The 13,787-nt window shown below is 40.8% G+C and overlaps 1 protein-coding gene across 1 annotated transcript in view; it reads right to left on the bottom strand.

Annotated features, from left to right (window-relative positions):
- LOC145985528 (lachesin-like) overlaps nt 1-13,787 on the bottom strand; it is a 258,993-nt gene that overhangs the window by 69,647 nt on the left and 175,559 nt on the right. The window contains exon 5 of the mRNA XM_083119598.1: nt 5,048-5,218. Within this exon, the coding sequence (XP_082975724.1) occupies nt 5,048-5,218 (171 nt within the window). The remainder of the gene's footprint in view (nt 1-5,047; nt 5,219-13,787) is intronic.

Here is a 13,787-nt window from a genome sequence, read left to right as displayed (position 1 = left end):
ATCTCATAAATCTATTCCCTATTTATGCATTTGCGTCAAACTTTACTATCTGGAAAAGAACTGCTCGATTATTTTATGTTCTTTTAATATAATGCTATCAATACTTTTTATAATAGTTAGTCATCCTTTGGGAAGAGCAAGTGAACCGGGGGTGTTCCCGTTAGATCCGCCAATGCATACAATATGCCTGTTTTCAGAGAAAAATTCCCCAAAACGAGAAAGCACACACACAAATAATAAATTTCTTGACCTGGCCCCAAGACGGAAGCCTATTCACGAACTTTTGCCTGGCCATTCCCCACCCCCTTCCCTCTTCCCAACACGTGTTTGCAGCGAGTGGCAACAGGCGGAAGGCTGTTATTTTTAACTCCCCAAATCGCGCTTAACATAAGAAAGGAAAGCGCATTTTTTAAATGTTCTGAATTGTAAAAGAAGGTATAGACCATCAAAACCTTACATTTCCTCTCCTTTTTGCATATTTATTATTTTCTCTTCGCATGTAAACAACTTTTGTCTCTGACAGAATGGGGGTGAGGATCTCGAAAGTAAAGCCCATAACAGCCCATACTGAACTCTTAACTTGGGTTCCTCTATAGGGAACCGTGTCAAGTATGAAATGAAATAGTTTCCTTTTATATGGAAATCCAGCTTACGAAAAAAAAACAAAGAACTGAAGTCACTTTTTCGACTTTTTAAATCAAGAATATAAGAAAGTGCTAAGGCGTGTTCCAGTGAGGTGGTTGTCCCTATTGCCTGCTCTCGACCCCCTTCTTCTCAATTGGCCAACACTTGGATCATATTTTATATCACAAGGAGAAGATCAATGTTCTAAGATCATATTTGAAGCATATTTAAAGACGAAAAGGTGGAATCATATGCTCAACTGGTATATTAATTCTCCAAAACACAAAGCAGATATTCAAAAACATCATGACTAATAGAAAGTGAAAATATATCCAGTGCAAAAGTACGTGAAGTCATGAAGATAGTGGGGAAGAAAATCATTGAAAGAAAGCACGATAAATATTTGGGGAAGTTAGTTATGTATAGAATGAAGACTGTGGAAGATTGCAAGAAACAAAAATTGAAGAGAGAAGCCAACATTTTTCTCTTGAAATACATCTCATATATAGAAGAGTGGTACAAGTCCATGGGAATTTCTGTCTTTAAAACAGCCAATGAAGTGGATTGACTTGCGAGCCTCTGCGAAAACTTAAAATATCATGTTAATATGGTTACTGGTACCAGAGTTTAGAGGTGAACAAGTTAAACTATGTACTGCAGCGTGGATACTTATGGTTAGGGAAAGGATTTTGAGGTCCAAAATTATGGTGCGGAAAGGGAAAGAGGGTTCTGAGAATGTTTTTCAAAAAGGTGCGAAAAAAGGTGCTGATAAAATGTCTTTATTCGATGCTTTTTTCCCCACCATCTGTATATAATGCGCGCGGACAGCACAGAGAACTGGTTCTGCCGAATAGGTTATATTAAAGTTTTGTGTTTTCTCTCGCGGGTTTTGCTACATTATCTTGGAAACTATTGGGGCTGCAATGATTATGTTATATCACTTTATAGCTCTCGTTGTGCTCTACAAAATGAAACTATAGGATTTTATATAGATGCTCAAGAAGAGTGAAAATCCTTTATTTTTCTGTCCAGCTTTTAAACAAAACATGAAAGAAGAGGAAGGAAAAAGGTGCTGAAACATCAAAGAGGGTGTAAAAAGGAGGAAAATGTACTAATCTCACAAAAGGTGCCAAAAAGTTTATTCATTTTACTTGATTTCATGTCCTAATATACATATCTCAAACAATCGGTATGAAAACAGCTTTATTTTTGGAAAGATGCTGCACCTTAAAATCCGTTCCCTACGTCATGATATTGGATTGTCTTCTATAGCTTTTTCACGCCAGAGGTGGTCTCATAGTAGGTTTAAGTCTCGTTGTTCGCTGCTTAGGAATCGAAGGGGCATTTTATCGTTTCATAAGGGTACTTTTCGAGCCTCCCCGTCGACAGCTGTAATAAAGAAGTGCCGGATTCGATACCCAGTGGAGACATATAGTGGTTCGAATCCCACTTTAAATTGTAGGTCCAAGTCCGATTAAGCTATCAGTGCATAGAGTGAACTTGAAACAATATCTCTAAGAAGGTTAAGCTTTGAGCATTTGCTTCAGTTCGAGAGGTCTTCCCGAGGCGTAGTGGTAACGTCGTCGCCATTTAATCAAAGGGTCTCGGATTCGATACCCAACGGAGACACATAGTAGTCCGTATCGCATCTTAAATAGCACATCCGGTCCCGATTAGGCTATCGGTGCATGAAGTGGGCTTAAATAAATCTTCAGATCCAGATTCGACGCGACTTACATTATTTGGGTTTCTAACGTAAAATAGGGGTTCCCTTGCTTTTCCTTTCACGCACCAGCACGTGTCTCTACAAAACCCTTCTCCGAAGACCCCAAATCTAATTTTCGGCCCTCCCCGTGCGCCGTCCCCCCCTGTTTTAAGTTACTGCAAATAAAATCTCATTCGTGGCGACGTGGTGTATATTCCCAGGGTGGCCCTCGGCAACAGCTTATAATAACGTCATTCTCAGAACTCCTTATTTGCCGCGTGGAGCGTCGAGACCCGACAGGGAAGTCTTGGAAACGAGTATTTATTTGTCGAGTCATGTCTGAAGGGGGAGGTTGAAATTGGGGAAGGAATTTTGTCGCAGGAATGCGCCACATAAAAAAAATATATAAAAAAAGCTTCGACGGGATTTCTTGCTCATCAGCTGTGAGATGAATGTATGCTGAAAAGTAGCTGATGTCTACAAACTCATCTGGACATGCCCATGATCTATGCAAGTAGCAATGGTTGAATACCTGTTGAAATTGCGAATTTTGTCCTGTATGGAGGCTTTAATATTAAAGTAGAAACGTGATAAATGGTAGTGATACGTGACACGGTGATTTCACATCAAACTGGTTAATTAAAGGCAGGTGACAAATGGTAGAACACAAGTGACATTGGCACGTATGTGTCACCAAAGTGGTGTGAAGAATACATGTGACATTGACAGGTTACACGGTGATTTCCAACTAAAATAGTTAAAAGTGGTTGGAGGCAAGTAGGGGCGTATTTAAGGGGTATTCAACGGGTCTAAACCCTCCCCCTTTGGTTCAGTGAAATTACCAGATTACCTCTTCTATCCGCTTGTTCATATAAATTTCTTCGGAATTATTTTATTCTCCTAAATTGGAGACGGGACTGAATACAGATGGAAAGGGAATTACGTAATCCCACACACCAGATGGGACTGCAAACCAAATGTCTGCAATTTCCTGATAGTTTCGGAAGTTCTGTGATAAGAAACTGCATTGGGACTGTAAAATCAGTTATATTGTTTCTCCCTCGAATCTTCTTATAGGAATTTGGTTTTAAAATCGCAGTGAAAGGAAGCCAGGGAAATACCGTAATATTCTCAAGTTGTTTGACACAAGATGGACAGAAAAGTATCAATACTAAGTAGTGTGACTTGTGGAATTGTATTCACTAATTGAAGAAACTTTACAGACTACAATTTACTAGTACTCGTAAGATAAATATTTCAGCAAGCCCTTCAGTTTCTTCACTGTGTAACTTATGGGGTGTTTGAAGTATCTCCACTTGTTCTAACCAATTTTTTTTTCATGCAGTGCAAGATTACGTTGGGCACCTCAAAAGGTTGATTGTTCAGTACTGTGACGATGTCAGTATCCTAATAAAGATATTAAAAAAATGAAAAAAAACCTAGGAGTTCTGAGATTTTTTAATGATGCACAAATGTTATGGAATCGGGTGGGAAAGAAGAATTGATTAAGACTATATTTAAATGTGTCATATTAAAATGATCATTTTACAAAACAATCTAACTGAACATTGGACCGCTCCCTCTCGATAATACAAGAGTTATCGAGTTACAAGAAGATGCTGCAAAGATATTTGACTTAACGATAGCGCCGCCGTCTGCTAGCAGCACTGAAATATCAGTTCCAAATCTCTTCCATTGCATAGTTAGCTGTTTACTGCAAACAGTTAGTGTTTGGGTGACCGTAATGTGAAGTCCGCAGTTCTGAAATAAAGTTTCGTCATTGTAAGATAGCAGCTTATTTCATTATGGTACCGAAAAGGAATTGCAAGATTAATTATATACTTCGAAGTGTATTTCTGTTTTCATACAACTTTGTTGGGTCTAGCCCCTCTCCCCCTCCACCCCCCGTCCCAAACAAGCCCCCGGTCAGCAGTGTCCCGGATTTTCACTTCTGATATACAGAAACCCTAATCATACCAAAAGTTGACACCCCCCCCGCCCATTACGGGAACTATATATACACCCATGGAGGTAAGTGATTTTAGCTTGATACAAGTGACATTGGAACATGATACGGTAATTTCACACAAATGTTGTTAAAGGCAGATGCCAAATGGCACGATTCAAGTAGCACCGAGTCAGGAACATGACAGTGTGATTTTACACTAAAAAGGTTAAAAACATACGGAAAATGGCAGGATACGTGTGACATGAAAGGTGACACTATACTTTTACAAAATGGAAACATGTATCTGAGATTTGAGTTTTTTGTTTCAAGTCCTCTATATGCACAGATAGGCAAACCAGGACTGAAACTGCTATTTTAAAGTGCCATTCGAACCTCTATGTGCCTCCTTCGTGTATCGAACATGGAACTCCTTGATTTCAAGGCGACAAGGGTACCACTACACCATCGAGGAGGCATGGATCTGAGATTTGTAATAAAGCATAGAAAAATTCCAACTTTTCGTCGACTTCTAGCAACGATACGAAGCCTCACTAAACAAAGCGTTAGTAAGAAATTGTATTTTCCTTGATGTCTTCTAAATACTGTCCACATTTATCAGTGCAGTACGTGACAGTCAACGTCACATTGCCTCATGGTTTCACAAATAATAATCTTTAGAGTGATATTAATAAAAATCTTTGAAGGCATGCCCTGAAGTACATTTCTAGATGCGTGCCTTCCACCCTATTAGATCATTTGAACCGACTTACCCCTCTCGACGTCCCTGAAACCCTTTCTGAGTATGAGGCTCTCTCCGTCCTCTCTCCGCCAGAGGATTTTGGGGGGCGGGTGGCCTGTCGCCCTGCAGACCAACGTTGCGTTCTCTCCCTCCTGCACGGTGATATCCGAGCTTGTTTCTTCATCCGTAATGTCCGGAGGTACTGGAAAGAGCAGACAAACGAGATGCATTAATGGATCTGTCAGGAAAGTGAATTTTAAAAATTAAACTCTTATGAACTTTATTTTATTAATAACTTTTTGTTAAAAAAATAATTTAATTAGGTCTACACCTTCTTATCAATGCCTGCACAGTCTCTCTTTATTTACATGCAAGGTTATGAGTGGTAGGACACGGTTAACAGCACAGCATCAGTATTACAGTCGCAAATGTGTTAAATGGGAGGGGTAGACTTAGCTTCAACATATAATTTCTAACGTGTGTGGTGAACTTGTAGAAAAACACCGCAATGCTGATATCGTGTTGTTATTCAGGACCTAACCTACCACTGATGACGTTCCATCTAGAAAAGAGTTTCTGTTCTGGCCTTGTAGGTAAGATGGTGTTGGTGAGATGTGCTTCGCATGGAAGCATTTACTTTCGCAGTTTTCTGAACACGTTTGTTAGCCAGAAATATCACTGTGTCAAATGAAAAATTCAGGATGTCCCAAAAGGTACTTTACAACTTTAATGTCATATAACGAGACTTTTAATACATAATTTAAGCAATGGAGTCTGCACAGGAAAAGGCTCAGTGTGTGGCTTGGTTTATTGGAACCAAGTCAGACACTCAAGTCCAGAGAAATTTCAGAAGGCGATACGGAATCCACCACCCTCTCGGCCATCCATAAGAAAATGGTACAGCAACTTCATGCAGACAGGCAGTGTCGATTTGAAGCACCATGTAGGCAGGCCAAGAACAAGTGAATAAGATACGGAAAGAATTCTACAGGCTTTCCAGCGTTCACCCCAGAAGTCTGTATTCGGAAGGCATCACCGGAGCTGCAAATCCCTCACACAACAGTACACAGGGTACTCCGAAAGCGCCTTCAGTTGTTTCCACACCGACTGCAATTGTTACAGCAGATGAACCAAGCCACACATTGCGCCTTTTCCTGTGCAGACTCAATTTCTCAAATTATGTTGTTGAGGCCTCCCCGATGGCGCAGTGGTAGCGTCGTCGCCTTGTAACCAAGGGGTCCCTGGTTCGATACCCGGTGGAGGCACAAGTGGTTCGGATCCCACTTTAAACTGTAGGTCCAGTCCCAATTAGCCTTACTGTGCATAAAGTGGACTTAAAAACAACAAATCAATCAAATTATGTTGCTCCTGCCACCTGGAAAGACGGAAGTTATTCATTACCTAACAGAAGAAAACCTTTTTGAGTTGGTGCATCACATAAAACTTACTTTGTTTCTCTAAGTGAATTAAAAGTCTCGTTATATGATATTGAAGTTGTAAAGTACCTTTTTGGACACCCTGTATTATACGAAATGGGTATAATAACATATTTTATAGACAAAGTCGGCCCTAATTGCCTAACCATCTCGTAAAAAGGAATTGTAGCTTTCCTGGTGACATGATTCGAACAAGTGTTCTCAGGTTACCAGCCAGGTAAAATCGGTGTTAACTTCCAGAGTTTCGAGCGCATATATTGCTCTCATCGTCAGGGAATGTTAAAAATTAAGACCAGTGTAGGGTTAAATACACGACTATAATGGGGCTGAGCTTGGATGCTGTCTTTCTATCGACTCGCTCTGGATCCTGGTGTTACATCTCGTGCAAAATAAGCAGTCAGAGACGAGTTCTGCGTCACAAGTCAGTGGCGTCGCTAGGCCCTTTTTGGGGGGGCTTCAGCCCCCCCAATCCCTCGATAAGCCCCCCCAATCTTTAGCTATTATTACATACAGTATTTCGAGAAAATATATTTGAACAATTGTTAATGCAGGAACATACCTTTAGGTACATATTCTGGGAAAGAATCGTTTCGTTGTGACATAGTTTTTTTTTTTTAAACCACGATCTTACATCTGACACGTCATGTCTTTAGCTGGCAACAGTGCAAACGATAGCCGTCATTTGTTCTACAGGGAGGTTATTTCAGTCGTTTACCGCCAGAGTGTCGGCCGTTCGGCGGCTTCTTCATGCAACAGGTCCCGGCAAATTGCGTTCAGGAAGTCCGTGACAGAAACAGCTTGTTTTGTAATGTTTCCACTTTTCCCAATTACAGTTACAATTACAATTGAAATAAGCACGTACCTTGTCGCAAGGATGCTGGAAAAGGTGTCCTCCCAAATACAAATATTTCCGGCACCTTATTTCTGACATCTAATCTTGGATTAGACATCGCTACTTTATCCTCAGTTGACAGAAATGGAAGACAGCATCCCGGCGCATAAAGCAAACCGAAAGCGTAAAATGATATTTAAAAGTAATAAAAATGATGATCACTAACCTCCTGTGTTATAAGAGATGTTGAAACAGCAATACAACACGTTTATTAAGTTCAAGAGATCCTGTCTCTCGTAATTGCCTGACCACTTTTCTGCAAGAATTCGTTTTCACGTAATTATCGTACATAAAAACTCTTTGTTCAAGACTATATTTGTTTAGCGGCATAACTAATGAACGAATAACAATTAACACACAATAAACCACAAGCACTGAATAACACACGAACTCAACACAGTATAAACAACAGGCGTACTGATAAACGCAAACAGAAGTGAACATGAGCGTAGACTCACAGTCACTACGTCTGGTAGCCGACAGTGTTGCTAACCATTTTCCGGAATTTTCTTTACTTACAACAAATTTTGACTTGTTTTTGAACCCTCAATTCTTGAGTGTTTTTTGTGACTATTAAATTACAAGTGCCGATCGCTGAAATCATGGTTGCAAAAAATTTCCTAAAGAACTTGACATACACCATTACATCCATAGTACATTTAATGAACGCCATTCCAAAAGACATGTTTCCGAACTTATGCAGAATGTTGCAAATTGCAGTGATAATTCCTGTGACATCAGCATCGTGTGAGAGGATTTAGCTGTTTGAATCAAGACATTTTTGCGTAAGACAGACTTTCCTCACTTGCAATACTGACCATAGAAAAGGAAGAGTGTCATGAATTGTGTGTGGATTGTGTTATTGATAATTATGCAAGAAATTCGAACCGCAGAGTATAGCTGATACATAAAGACATAGTTCACCAGCATTAGAAAAACAGGACAAGAATATCCATCTGTTTTCATAAAAATTAATGCAGTAAGTCTATGTTAGTTTTAATTCCTTATGCTTGCTATTGTCTTATTAATCACTTTGATATTTTCAAACATTAAAAATATTTACAATAGTAATAAGTTATGTATCTGGTTGCAGCCCCCCCAAAGCAGATGGCCTAGCGACGCCACTGTCACAAGTACGGATGTAATGGCTACCTACACGGTGTGTAGTGCAATGTAAACAATGCATCACCTCGTATTTTTATAAGCCAACAACTATTGGACTGAGGGGTTCAATTTTCGTATGGGCATTCTAACATGAAGCTTCTCAAGAACTAAGAAACACGATGGAATCTTGGTTAATTAAAAAAAAAAACATTTGGTAACACTGTTATAACAATTAAGTAGAAGGCAACATATTTATTAAAGCAGTCAGTAAACAACTGGTTATTTAGAAGTTGTTGATGTACTTCAATTTAAAAAGTATTGACTGTTTACTGCCTGATTTTAAAATACATGTTGTCTTGTACTTTAGTTGTTGTGACATTGTTACTAACTGTCTTTTGTAACTGATATTAGACGTTATTGTGGTCTTAGATCTTGAGAGGTGTACGTGCAATACACGAAGTTTTTATTAATATTCTTTGAAACATGGCAGTGACTAAACGAAAATTTTGAAAAGATGTTCGTTTAGAAATGTAATTTTTTTTTACAGGGACGTCTTGTTCTCGATATCGGTACGTTATTCTATTCATCATACAGACCGGAGTGTCAAATCGGTCACCACGACAGAATCCAGAAAAAAAAAAAAGCGTGGGTCCATTTCGACCACGAAGCGAGCAAATCGGAAACGAAGAAAGAAACTTCTGGAGACATATTCAACAAAGTTTCCCCTGTCCGAGCTCTCCAACCGTGGGCTTCCAGTGGCTGGAATATTGGGAGCTTCTTCCCCCTCTTTAGAATTGCAAAACAGAAGAAAGCAGAAAACGATGTTTGGCGTAAGAAAACATAACTTCCTCAGCCCTGAGGCCGGACTATTTTACCTCTCTTCCCTTATCTTCTTTTCTTCTTTCTTCACTTATCCCTCCCCTTTACGTTTCCCCTTACTGCCTCTTACCGATAGTCTTGACCTTAGCAGTGTTTCCAACCTTATTTCGTTCTCATAAGAAAGTGTTACGTTATTACTTGTCAGATAGCAGTACCGGGGCTCAACTGGTGCCTCATGTAAAGGCTGATAAGATGTTGAAATACAAGAACTTAAACAGATCGAAAACCGACATAACAAGAAAATTCCACATATATACCAGGTGGTTATAATTAAAGTGACGGTATTCAGAGTGGTTACAGCACGGGCTGTAATGTGAGTAGCAGTCTTCAACTTCGTAGATATGCTAATGAAGCAATGCGCTCGCGAATTATGCAAAAAAAGTTCCAATTCTCGCCACCAGGGTAAAAAATGGCGCTGTAAGAAGTCAAAACGTGGAATTTTCCGTAACTCTGACTTCAAAGTCGGTGACATTGCCTAACCATTGTGTGAGCTCCCTGGTTGTTGTTGGTGACGCTTGTTGCTTTCTTTTCCTTTAGTGATGTGAATGTTCGCCGAACATTAAAAGTTTGAATTTTTCGGTGTAAAAAGCAATGGCTATTGCAAAGAAAGACCGTGCGCTGCTAGTGAAGTTGGTTTTACCAGAATGGGAGCAATAGCAACGTTGCACTGCGGAAATATCGCCAACAGAAAGGGATGAGAAGAGGGCCCATGTCAATTAATGGGCTGAAGAATATGATGAAGAAATTCGAGGAAACAGGTGAATTGGGTGTTGCACCAGAGAGAGGAAGGCGGCCCATCACCATGGAAGTTGTGGACGAAGTTGCTGTAGCTGTAGCTGATCGTGCAGCACATGCCTCAACTTCTGCAACCAGTGCTAGAGCTGTGGCACGTGAATTGTCACTCCCATGGTCAACAGTTCGCAAGGTTTTGCGGTGCATTTTACACTGGTATCCCTACAAGATTCAAACTGTGCACCAATTGAAACCCCAAGATATTCCACAACACCGTGAGTTTGCCCATCGGTTTTTGGCACGCATGGAAGTGGATGACATGTGGCCGGGGAATACTCTGTGGACTGACGAGGCGCATTTTACTCTGGACGGTGCAATGAATATTCAGAAGTGTCGTATATAGGGTTCCACTCGTCCACATGTTGTGCAGGAACAACCATTGCACTCAGTTTACGTGACTGCTTGGTGTGGGTTCACTAGCTCCTTCATTCTTGGTCCGTTTTTATTTGAGGAGATGACACCTCGAGGGCCTGTTAGTGTACAGTGACATCTTCACGTTAGAGGGACCTCCTTGTGCAACACGTGATTCCAGCTTTGCAAGAACGGAACTGTGAACACACCACCATTTTCATGCAAGATGGGGCAACACCACATGTCGCTCGCGACGTGAAAGATTTGCTGCGAGAAACCTTCACTAATGACTGCATCATCTCTAGGCAGTTTCCAGATGCAAGGCCTTCCAGATCGCCCGACCTTAATTCATGTGACTTCTGGCTGTGGGAATATTTAAAAGATCATGTCTATCAGGAACATGTTCGGTCTCTGCCTGATCTGAAGGCTAGCATACAACGACATGTCGCTTAGATTTCACCAGACATGCTGCGAGCAACCGTCGACCATGCCGTGTTACGAATGCAGCATGTTGCTGAATTGGGAGGCCATATTGAACAGTTCTTGTAACCATAGTTCCTAATAAACATGCCAGAACCGTTGTTCTCATGTGTTTGATCTTTCCTGCCTTTTTCATGTAACTATACCACGTTTTGACTGCTTACAGCGCCATTTTTTACCCTGGTGGCGAGAATTGGAACTTTTTCTTGCATAATTTGAGAGCGCATTGCTTCATTAGCATATCTACGAAGTTTCAGACTGCTACTCTCATTACAGCCCGTGCTGTACCACTCTGAACACCGTCACTTTAATTATAACCAACTGGTACTTCCAATCAATGTGATTTTCAATATCATACATTTAAATTTTTCTTTATTTCTATCAAGGCGTTCAAACATCAAATTTTGAATTACTTATCTATCATACAGATACTAAAGGCTCCTTTTTCTCTTTCTTCTAAAAGCGTGCACAATGAATTTGATCAAAATTTACAAATAAAGCCGCGGTTGTGTAGTCGGTAGAGATGCGGGAGAACCGGGTTCGATTTCCGGCGTCGGTAAACTCTGATTGGAATTCTTCCAACAATGTCCCTTCAAAACGGCTCTGCGGCTTGCCCAGCCTTTAATCAATTCATATATGTGTGGTAAAAGGGGCCGGAGAGTGGTGCTCATCACATCACATTCAATATGGCTCAGATCGAGAATGTGTTGCCGTGCCGAAATTGGCAAGGCCATCGTTGCGTTATTTCCCGTTGTTTTCCTGTGCAGTTGAAGTCGTCCGAATAGAAACAGTTGTCTCTGTTCCCACCAGGTGTCAGTTCCAACATCACTACGCTCTGGTCCGCAGGCGCACAATACGGAAGCAGAAGGCAGATGCTAACCAAGCATTATAATATTGATTGATTTAGTTTATTTTACTTTGTTTTTCTGCCTTTTTCGGCTAATCGCAAAGATGAGGATGAGTGGTGATAAGATTATATGGATGAAAGGAAAATCACAAACACACATGGACGAAACATACACGAGTCCCCCAGAGGATCATACTGGTCGTGAGCCCAGACGCCAGAGCCTCGTTAGTCTGCAAAATGCAGTCCAGGATGTACTACGTGGAAGTGAGGTTAGCATTTGGGTGTACTACGTTTAAGGGTCACTCCTTACACCTCAGCATAATGTTTCCACCTATTTACTACTTACATTAAAAGTGTAGCATGTGATTAATTCTCTTACAGTTTTTCTCTGAATACAGTATTGTCAATAAAATGTCCAAGTAATACTAAGTATTACCTATTCATTAAATCTTGTCTCTACGAAGTGAAAATTCCAATATGACTTCCGAGCGTAGTGCTACAGTGACTTGAAGCATGCACTTCCACCTCCCTCCTCCAACTCCACCTATGCTGCGGATTCGGACTATAACGGTGCGGGTAGAGCTGCTGATTCGGACACGGCGTGTGAAGAACTACCTCTACACTAACAAACCCCGTCTAGTTCGCAGCACATTATGACACTAGGGCCGCGTCCGAATCGGCAGCAGATGTCGCCTAGAGCACCATTCCATCCGGGGAATCAGCCAATCTCAGTTGTCCGAATTGGTAGCTTACGTGGAGTTGGAGGAGAGAGGTGAAGAGGCGCGACAGTTGCACGCTTCAACTCGCTGTGGCCCTGCGCTTGGCAGCCATATTCAGTGATGTGGCGTAGACTATAAGTTTACGTCTACATGCGTTGTCTACACGTAGTCTACGCGTACATTACATTGGGTTGTAGTTTACATACGTAGACAATCTAAACTGCATTTTCAAGGGTTTCATGAAAGGAAAGTTACATTTTCAACTATATTGGTTCCTAACGAAATGAAAAGAATCATATTTACAAAAAAATTCCCTTCTCTTCTATTATCAACTATGGAAGAAGATAAATAGTATGCAAGAAACAACAACAGATGGCAGTCGTGAGGCAAGAGTGGTCTTTGTCCCATAAAACACTAGAATATTTCCTATATTAGATTTCTTCCTAGGTGAGATATTGTTCGAATTTGGAAGAAAGAGTATGAAAAGTTCTCCTACACATCAGCAACTGATACGTAGTATAATTTTCTTTTAATTCCACGGCGCCCTTTGCTAAGTTATCACCTTTCGCCATGTTGTTTACATAGATTACGTAATCTACGTGTATAAAATAATCTACGTGTAGAATGTAGACTATCGTTGTTTACGCGTAGACGCACATCACTAGTCATATTCCAACTTTCAGTTTGCAGACACAACGTTTACTGAATAGACGATGTATTTTAAAGTCAGTGATACCTGAACATTTTATCGATAACACCAAATGTAGAAAAATTGTAAATGAAGAAATTTCATGTTACATTTTTGATATGAATGGTAAATAGTTGGAAATCATGGTGATGTTTGTTTGGCGTCCGCCTTCTGCTTCCGTACTGTGCGCCTGCGCCCCAGAGCGCCGTAGGTGACGCTCGGGCTGACATTTGGCGGGAAAAGTGACAACCGTACTGCAAGGGGACATGTAGATTCGTATGACTTCGACTGCACACGATAGCAACGGGAGAGAACTGGACGGAGCGCTTTAATCCGGACACGGCCTAGGTGCAATACAGGTGTATCGCGGTGGCGTATTTACAAACCCTATAGTGCTGCAGAACCTCCGGCGATATGTCGCTTCTGATTGGCTGTCATCCGGAAGCATTTCATTATCTAGTGTTCCTTCAAGGTAAATCGTGTTAGAGAAAACGCTAGAGGGCAGGGTTCAGATTTACAGTGTACATTTCAGAGATCCATCCCAACGAGATAAGAGACCCTTTAAACTTAAGTTGATTGTTGA

Source organism: Lepisma saccharinum, chromosome 3, assembly GCF_977018435.1.
Source record: "Lepisma saccharinum chromosome 3, izLepSacc3.1, whole genome shotgun sequence".
Taxonomy (NCBI): Eukaryota; Metazoa; Arthropoda; class Insecta; order Zygentoma; family Lepismatidae; genus Lepisma; species Lepisma saccharinum.
Note: the sequence above shows the minus strand (reverse complement) of the source record. Positions and strands in the feature narration are given on the sequence as shown.